Raw genomic sequence first — 10,000 nt, 5'->3', positions numbered from 1 at the left:
CGTAATTTGGCACGTGTGTGTGTGTGTGTGAGAGATAGAGAGAGAGTGTGACGTTGCATGGTTTAAGTGACTAGTTTCTGTCCTTTGATTTAGACTGAGTATAGCCTTAGATGTGTGTGTATGTTTGGTGTAAATGCACACGTCTGAGTGTGTATATATGTGTGTGTGTGTGTGTGCGTGCGTGTATGTGTGTGTGCGCGCGTGCGCGTGTACACGAGCTGAGTGTGTGAGAGGTGAGTTATTGTCCTGTGGCTTTCTCCAGGCCTCTCGGAGAGAGTTCAGGCCACACATGGATGAGGTCATCACGCTCAAGTCAAGGTACTCTACCTTGGACCAGGTAAACAGCCCCAATCTCTACTGCTATATTCTGCTGGGCAATCGCTTGCACACACACACATGCACACACACACACACACATGCACACACACACACACACACACACACACACACACACACACACACACACACTCCTACAGACAAACATAACCATGCTTGATCATTCTTCTCCTTCATCCATCGTTCTTGGCCATGTTCATTACGTTACACCAGCAACCTGGAGCTGCCATCATCATGCCATCTTCTGATTGGTTAAGCCTCGCCAGATGTGGTTGTGTGTGTGTGTGTGTGTGTGTGTGTGTGTGTATGTCTTTTTGTGTGTGTGTGTGTGTGTGAGCGTTAGAGATTGTGTGGTGTGGTGAGAGGTCGATAACAAGGTACCACCTATCATTTATTTATTCAGTCATTCATTGCATTAGTCCTTCACACATGCTCACACACTCACGTTTTCGCCACTGATGTTTCCTATTCCAGATTTCTGACTTCTGTTTGTCAGGTGGCTGTCACACACATAGTGACTTTAAAGTTAATCGGCCACCCGTTTAGTCAGTCGCCATTTGCTGCTCAAACACCATTCCATTTCCTCGTCTTGCAGCCTCTGTCGTTTCCATCCACATGGCCACCTCCTCCCATCTCCTCCTTTCAGTTGTTTCTTTCTTTCTTATGCTATTCTCTTTCTCTCTCTCTCTCTCTCTCTCTCTCTCTCTCTCTCTCTCTCTCTCTCTCTCTCTCTCTCACACTTATACTCACATGCGCACTCACACATGCACAAGCACACGTGCACATATACCTTACCGCTCTTCCGACCTTCGTTGATTTTTGTGTCAGAAAAGGACAAATGTGTTTTTAGCTAGCATCCACTTTGTTATCTACCAAACTGGAGACTGTTTGCGCAGACTCTCAAGTGTCATTCACTTTGTGCTGCACCATACAGTTCCTTTCCCTCCATATACCTCTGGCTATGGCAAAGCTTTCTGTTTTTTACACAAGTCATCCTTCCTTTCGACCTCTTCCTTGGTTCCCCATACTGATTTTTTTCGGTTCTTGGCTGAGTCGTAGTCCCTGTGATGGTTTTGGCTTGTTTTTTTGGTGCTGAGGTGAAATTCTTGGGGTTGTTGTGCGAGTCGTCTTGAGGACAGTTTTGCTGCTGCTGCTACTGCTTTGTGTTGTTGTTGTTGTTATTATTGTAGCCGTTTGTTTGTTTGTTTGTTTGTTTGTTGTGTCTGGGAGCGCTGACTCTGCCCTGTCTGTCGTAAAACCCTGTTGTTTCTTGTCCGTGCCGAAGCTCCACTCTAGGTTGGCGGGCCTCCGAGATGATCGGCGGGGCCATAGGACCTACGACTCGCGAGTAACTATTCCCCACCGACCAACCCAACCCACCCCCTTCTACCTCTCCCTAACCCAAAGGAGCCGCCTCCCATCCGCAAACACCGCTTTGCGAATTCCTCCGACACTAGCTCCGATGTTTTTTTATTTGTTTTGTTTTCATTTTCTTTTTAGTTATTGTTGTTGAGGTGGTCATTCGTAACACATTTCTTCATTGTAGTAACGTTGTCTATAGCGCTCGTGTTTCCACATCTTCGTTTTGTCGTTTCTTTGTTTTTATATATTTTTTCTCTGTGCTGGAGTGTATCAATGTTTTTTTTGCGTTTTTTGGCTCTATGGTTGCTCTCTCTTCTCTTGGTTTTTGGTTGAGTCGATGCTCTGTCTGTACAGTAGATGCCGTGTCTTTCAGATGCCTGCTGAAAGTGTGCTAGCTCTAGATGGACCATGCTGTTGCCTCAGTGTCACATCCTTCTCCTACTACACTCTCCTTCGTCTAACTCTTCAGACTTCCCCTCCCTCTTTCCCTTTCTCTCTCTCTCTCTCTCTCCCTCCCTCCCTATGTCTCTCTTTCTCTATCTGCTTTTCCCACCACATTGTCATTTTGTATGTGTCCTTGCGAGTCTTGTCCGTTTGGGTTTTGGTTCTTGTCGGACCTTAGAGTGTGTGAAGGGTTTCCCCCGACTGCCCAACATTACACTTGAGCATATTTCATTCGGCCCGTAGGCCAGGGCTACTCGGCTGGCATCACAGGTGACCGGGGAGAGAGTAAGACACGGGTAATTTTTTTTCCCCTAGCAAGAATAAGTCAGAGTTTTAAAAAAAAAGGTGGTGGGGGGGGGGGGGGGGGCGGTCACCCCACTTGCCAAGTACAGCTTGCAACAGTGCACCTGGCTGCCAATATCCCTGACCTACGGGGAGCTCATTGTGCTGAACGGTTCTGTTGAGTTTTGACTCCATGCTCTTTTCTTGTTGCGTTGGTTCCTTTCGTCCCTCCTACTGTGATCTATCTTCATCAGTAGTAGATCAATAGTACTTGCTGTAGTAGTTGTAGTGATGGTAGTGGTAGTACTCGTAGTTACAGAGTCATTATCATCATCATCACATCTTGTACTGCTAGATTCTCTCTGTGTGTGTGTGTGTGTGTCTACCATAGGCAACTTAACAGAAGGAAAGTACAGTTAGAGATTATTACACTTTAACGTTAAACATGAAATGTTTGTAATGTATTTAATGTTAATTATTGTTGACTATTTTTAGGCATCTGCAGTTGAGTAACTGCTTGACTTACATTTCTCAGGTGTAAGGTAGTCTGATGATGATGATGGTGATGATGATGATGATGATAATGATGAGGTTGATGATGGTGATGTTGATGATGGTGTTCAGGTGTGACGTACTGACCCATAGACTCCGCTGGCGCTTCCTCTATTTGGTTGTCTGTCGGTTTGTGTGTGTGTGCGTGTGTGTGCGTGTGTGCCGAGCATTCCACTCTGTGTTTTTGCCAGTCAGTGGAATGCTGTTATCCTCTCTGGGCAGAGGATTGAGCTGCTGCCTTTGGTCTCACTCAGTCTCCATCTCTTGTTTTTTTCCCCTTGTCTTCCTTTTCTTCTGTCTCTCTCTCTCTCTCTCTCTCTCTCTCTCTCTCTCTTTTATTCTGTCTCTCTCTCTCTCTCTCTCTCTCTCTCTCTCTACCTGTAGGTGCAATCTCGCTGTAGCAGCAAAGAGAACATATTGCGATCCAGTAAGTGACTTCCATACGCACACACATACTATCCCAAAATATATGTTACTGTTGTCAGCTGTTGCCTTGAACATTCCCTTAAGGCAACATTCCAACAAACCCAGTGCGGCTTTCCAAGCATAAAACACAAGTAATTAGGTACAAAGTTGCATGTAGCTAAGGATGAGGACAACACTCTGCTCGGCTCTTTTGGAATGTGCAAAAAGTGAATAGCTGCACACTCAACATTACTCTACAGTATACATTTTAATAGCTTGGCAGAATAGCCAGTCTCGGATTCTTATCAAAAATTTGAGTTTGGTAACACGGCATTTGGATTTGATTATGGGGTGTGTTTCAACCTAGCCTGGAAGCCAGCCCGAATTCTCCCCTTCCCCCAAAAAAATTTTTTTTTAAGGATGTCAAATGCCTAATATTTTTTTTTCTGTTTGCCTTTAAAGTTAGTGCACTGTTAATGTTTTGAATAACAGACATGATAGCGGAATCTAACCATCACGCTTCTTCAGCAGCACTGATTTGTTATAAACGCGAGCGCACTCAGGTGACGTGGATAGCCGCTTTCCTGTTTGCTCACCTGTCCTTCATCAAATGAAATCTGGCAAACAAATAAATGATAAGCCCGAACACCTCTTACCCAGACATAGAGACTTCTCAACGGAGCGATTTCAAACCGAATTTCCCGCCCTGGTCAATTTGGACTGGCTTCCAGGCTCATCATTTTAATAACATAATGTTTCAGAAATGTGCTTCATCAGGGTGTAACCTTTCCCTTTTGCCCAGAGTACCCAGTCTTTAAAGGTCACGCTGAAACTGGACCAACATAATGTAAATAGACAACGGAAAAAAAATTAATCAGGTCACTCAAATGCCAAGAATTGTATAGTATTATTTCTGTATTCTGAATTGTATAGTTCTATCATTAGCATTGTGTTGAAGTAACACCAAAGATACTGTGCTTCTTTCCTCTGGCTCAGATATCCTGGAGCCTCCTCAGAAGATGACACAGACTGACGAAAGGCCAGATATAATTTATTACTTAGCCGAGGGATGCCTGGTCAGCAATAATTCAGATTAGCTCCAGGCTCGACTCCATTGTCAGGACTGTTAGTGTTGATGTGTCCCCCCCTCCCCACCACCACCACTACTGGTTATTTCTGTAATAAAACTTTGAAAAAGGCCTTAAGGGACATAAAAGAGCAGGAAGGAGAGACAGGAGATCCACGCGTCGCCCTGGCGACGGCCGTTGTTGACCGTGACACCCCCCTTTTTTTTGCTCGTCCGCAGGTCACAGCGCGGTGGACATCACCAAGGTGGCGCGCCGCCACCGCATGTCCCCCTTCCCGCTCACCTCCATGGACAAGGCCTTCATCACGGTGCTCGAGATGACCCCGGTGCTTGGCACTGAGATCATCAACTACAGAGGTGAGGAAGAGGAGGAGGAGCATGACCGAATATACACACACACACACACACACACACACACACACACACACACACACACACACACACACACACACATACATACATACACAATCACTCAGTCACCGTGTACTTTTATGACAATCATCAACATATCAAAAGTTTAAAGCTACCAGTAATTATTATACTACTGCCATAAAAATGGGCATGCTGTATTTTCTCATATAAAGGCACAATTTGAAGGGTTAACCCTATGAGCCCGACGGACGCAAAGTGCGTCAAAAAACGCACACATTTTCTTTGTTACATTGCTCCGCTATTATTAGTCACAGCGAGATGAAACGTATATTGCAGGAAAGAGCAGAACCGGGGCTTTCCAACGATACTAGACACTTGTCTGTACGATCAAGTATGAAAATAAAATAAAATGATGAAGTTAAATCAAAGTATATCATATTTACAGTCTATATTGCTCTGCGTTCACCGGTGCATCCAGAACTCTCGCTTAAATTACTCGCGGACCACGCATCGCACAGACATGACACGCATATCAAATGAAAGAGGAGAAGCAGAGCTTTGCATTGATACCAAATACATCGATCATTTCGTATGATAAAATCAGACGAAGTTACAAACAAATAATAATGTCATATAGCTTTGGCTACCTTTACTCTCGTTTGATTTCCTCGTGAAATCGCGATCAAAAAGATTTGGCACGCATGTCAGATGAAAGAGGAGAGCTAGAGCTATCCACAGATACCAAATACAACCTTCTAGGCCATAAAACAGACGAAGTGACAGCAAAATAATAACTTCATTTAGCTCCACTTACCTCGTGTTTTTGTGTGGAATAGCCTATGTTCATAATCCAATGTTATCATGTGTTTCTCTATGACAAGTCACGTTCATAACACGGTTTTGAGATCCTAGCACACTCCTGTATGGTATCCAATTCAAGACTCATATTGCATCCATATTTGTTTAACAAATAAACACTTTTTGCCTTTACTTTGTTCATTGCAATGCAGTAAAACAAATATTATAGAGAATCATCATCTGTGCACGTCATGTGTGCTACCGCAATCAAGTCATGTCAGATCAGCTAGTGTCACAAATATGGAGTGCAAAAAGTGCCAAAAAGTCATTTTTTCATCACTAAATAAAAATTGCCATTTATTTCTGGAAGGCACACACCACATATTTCTGTAAATTGCTCAGCCCCAAAGTATACCTCCACCATGGTTCTTATATTGCCGTGTTCAGGACAGTCAGGCCTACCTAACCATGTAAGTTTTGTCGAGATGTGAGCTTGCTGTGGTGAGATACACATCAAAATGTAAGAATTTGTATAGTACGCTTTTCAACTTTTTATTATTTAAAAATCTAAATCAAATCAATGCAAGTATTTATGCATGATATTGTGGCAGATCTGGATAGCCTAGACTGTGCTGAAAAAAAACAATATGTAGCATGTGTGAATGGCACTTACAATGACCAGGATAAATGCTTCTAACTAGAGGTAGTGAAAATGCCCTTAAAACAGCTTAGGGCTCATAGGGTTAAGCGCATGACAATTGGAGACCACCCTACTGTATACCCACTATATACTCTATGTGAAATACACTCTACAAGTCTTCAAATTTACAATACAGTGTGCGCACACACATACTCCTAGTCTGTACTCTTGAATGCACATGTAGAAAAATATCCCGTTTTATACACCACACCAGACACACACACACACACACACACACTCACACTCTTTCAGCTGAACACCTGAAGCCCCTCTCATCAGATGACTGCTCTGAGGTAAGATGGAAGGTCCCCTGTATGTACAAGCTTACATACTCTTACACTGTGCCTTTAAGACCTACAGTAGCATTGGATCTGACCAGCACAGCAGCGACTCTATTGGCACTGACCGACTGTGTGTGCAAAAGGCTGTAGATGAAGCAGGGTTGTGGCCAGTGTAAAGTGATGTGTCTCCCAATAGATGTCAACAAGCACAAGCTCTCCATTTCATCCTCCTGTTTTTTTATCTGTTCGTCCTTCGCTTCTGTTCGTCTTTACTCTCCCTGCCATGTTTGCATACCACAACCAAAGTGATGTTTATTTATCTGTTTACTTGCTGTCACACGCACACACACACACACACACACACACACACACACACACACACACACACACACACACATGGTGCACACACTTACACACAAATGTCACGGTCTGCATTCACATGACCACACAGATTCATGTGTACACTCATGCATGTTTATGAGTTCACAAATGGCCACACATACACAGATAAGTCTTGCACACTAGCACTCGCACACTCTTGCTTGTGAGCACTAAAGCATATACAGAAACTCACACACACACACTCACACACAAACACACATGCATACACACACCTTTAGTACTGTCAGCTCTTCATCTCATCCTGCTGTGGTGTGTCTCTATGCTGGAGACTCACAACTACCCCTCATGAGGTCATCACTGTGCGCCAGGGGCGCTTTTCTCACCTCCGTGTTGTGGGGTGACCCACTCATGCAGAAGCTTCCAGGCCATATGCCCCCCAACACACACACACACACACACACACACACACACACACACACACACACACACACACACACACGCACACACAGTCCGAGTCTGTTCCAGTTCAATGGCTAGTTTCAGTTAATGGAAACAGCTGAACCCACACTTACATAAGGACCAAACAAGGACGAACCTCAATAAGCATGCACCTATGAGGACCTCCTGCACCCAGGAATGAAGACTGATTATCAAACACTTGCTGCTTGAAACCAGTAGCTGATTATTTATGATGAAGGAACTTATTGTTTAGCATTTTGTAATTGGCGTAGAACACAGAAAACGTAACTTTAAACTTGTTAAATTAGAGTTCCTCGAGGCCTCTGTGCATTTATGAAAAACTGTCAGGGAGATGTTTAAGCAGGAATGTAGTAAAGCACAGCCATTGTCAATCAATGCAAATTCAGAAGTACTAATTGTGAGACTAACATATTGACTTCCAAAGATCCAACCATAGTAAGTTTGGTGGCCACATTTCTCATATATTTTACAGTGGCACAGCACAGTGGAAACCATGTAATAGGTTAAAGATGTCTGAGCTGTCATTTCCACCCACATTCATCTTCACTAGCCTTGCTATACGTGATCCACACTTATTCTCAATGTGCATTGAACTTTCGTTCATCTGAAGCAGGTTTGTGGCAAGTAATCAAAGTCTCTGAAAGACTCTGAATGTCGAATGCTGCGTAGCAGTATGTGTTTTCCCATACGTACGCAATTGTCTCATATCGTTACATAATATTTACGTCACGTAAGGAGCTGAATTTTCAGATGTATCAAAACAAAATGCATCTAAAAAAAAGGCAGACCTAAAAACTAGGATATGATGGACCTGGAGGAGAAGAAGGCCTGGGTGGTCTTGTCTTCCCTTCTCTTCTCTTCTCTCCCATGCTATTCCAGCTACATTGCTTCCTCACTCTCAGCCTGTCTCTCACTCTGCACCATGATGGCACTTTCTTCTGCTTGCTTCTTTAGCTTGTTGTTGTTTTTTTTTTTTTTACTCTTCTGATTTTGAGAAGAGCTGAGGTTGTCCACCACCACTGTTTATTTTTGTTCATTCTATTCATCGTTTGTTTGTTTGTTTACGTTGTTTGCATCAGCTGTTCCTTTTGTCCGAATATGCTGCTGGGACAGGGCTCACATACGTCCACGTCTCACACGGTGTCGTCACCTGAAGCAGTCTGCCTTCCTTATGCATGCAGATTGTAGTGGTGTTGGGTGTGCTCGTGGTGCATAGTCTGTTTGTGTGAGATGTTTTGTCTTGTGTATATACTCCTTTGTGTGGGGGGGTTCCCATGATGGATAATGAATGCCCCCCCCCCCCCCTTCAACCCCCCTCCCCTTCCGATCCCCTCCCCTCTCCCTTCCCCCTTCCCCGTGTTGCGAGCCATAGGGCCTGAAGTCTCAGACTCGGCCCCCGTCACTCTGCGTAAGCCTCCGGGGCCCGATGCGTGGCCCCTGCCCGGACTGGCCTGCCCACAAGGGACAAAGTCTAACAGGAGAGGCGCCGACGCTGGCACCCTGTCCCCCTGGCATCAGACAGGTCAGTGCCCCGGCCTGGCAGGGTGGCACGGAGAACCAAAGGGGGGGGCGAGGGAGGTGGGAGGGGAGGTGTGGGGGGGAGCAGCAGAACGCAGCTGGCTCTTATTTTTTTTGGTCTGTGAGTGTGACTGAAAAAAAGGAGTCCTCCTGCCACAAGAGGGCGCTAGAGTGAGCAAGAGACTGCTGCACTGCTGCTGCCGTTGCCGTAGCTGCTGCATCTGCTGTTTGCATGACGCGGCTGCTCTCATGCCACTGCTGTGGACGGGGCGCGGGTGATGATGACGTTGGCAGCCTGGTGCCACAGCAATGGCTACTGACTGGAGATCATCATCCTGCCCACATGTACTGTTCACTGGAAAACCAGGACAACTGACCCCAAACCTGAGGCTAAGGCAAAGGATTTGTTTTGGTTCCTAATAAAACAGAAGTATCCTTTGAAACTGCTGACAATCACGAGACAAACCAAGCAGAAGCACAACAGAATATGTAACACCAAGTAGGAGCACAACAGTAATTATGTCCTTGGGGAAACTTCTAGTTTTACTGGATTTTGAGGGACAGAAAAGATCCTGCTTTTCGCTACTCCTCATGAGCCTCATCTGTCCATCCTCTCCTTTACTTTCCCATGTTTTCTCATGCACAATACGATGTGTGTTTGATTAAGTTACTGAAAGCCGTAACCTCTCGCTCATGTTCCACCACCTCCACTCACCGCTCCACCGCTCATGTCCCTACTCCACCCTCACGCATTGCCCTCCATAAGCTGACATTGCAAAGGCTGACAACCGATCGCCGTGATAGCCATGTGAAACGACGTCCATCATTAAAGGGACACTTCACCGATTAGCATTAAGCTTGGTATCTTTAGAAAACCAGTCATGTTTTTGAATGGTCGTGCATCATTCCCTCAGTTTGCCTTGAGATGGGAGAAATACGGATTTCAATGAAACCCATGAATAGGAGGACTTCCTGCTTTCGATGATGTAAAATGATGATTTTTACATCATTGAAAGCAGGAAGTCCAACATTGAAATCCGT

At 44.9% G+C, this 10,000-nt stretch overlaps 1 protein-coding gene across 5 annotated transcripts in view; it reads left to right on the top strand.

The window, feature by feature from the left end:
* The window catches only part of gphna (gephyrin a), a 70,664-nt gene that overhangs the window by 48,367 nt on the left and 12,297 nt on the right, over positions 1 to 10,000 (top strand). For 2 of the 5 annotated variants that reach the window (XM_062522091.1, XM_062522088.1), the window contains 3 exons: positions 263 to 337; positions 3,361 to 3,403; positions 4,688 to 4,825. In XM_062522091.1, the coding sequence (XP_062378075.1) occupies positions 263 to 337; positions 3,361 to 3,403; positions 4,688 to 4,825 (256 nt within the window). Of the gene's footprint in view, positions 1 to 262; positions 338 to 3,360; positions 3,404 to 4,687; positions 4,826 to 8,813; positions 8,964 to 10,000 lie in introns of all 5 variants that reach the window. The other 3 variants (XM_062522090.1, XM_062522089.1, XM_062522087.1) reach the window with 2 other exon arrangements.

This window comes from Sardina pilchardus, chromosome 20 (assembly GCF_963854185.1).
Source record: "Sardina pilchardus chromosome 20, fSarPil1.1, whole genome shotgun sequence".
NCBI classification, from domain to species: domain Eukaryota; kingdom Metazoa; phylum Chordata; class Actinopteri; order Clupeiformes; family Clupeidae; genus Sardina; species Sardina pilchardus.
This window is presented reverse-complemented; position numbering and strand designations above follow the sequence as displayed.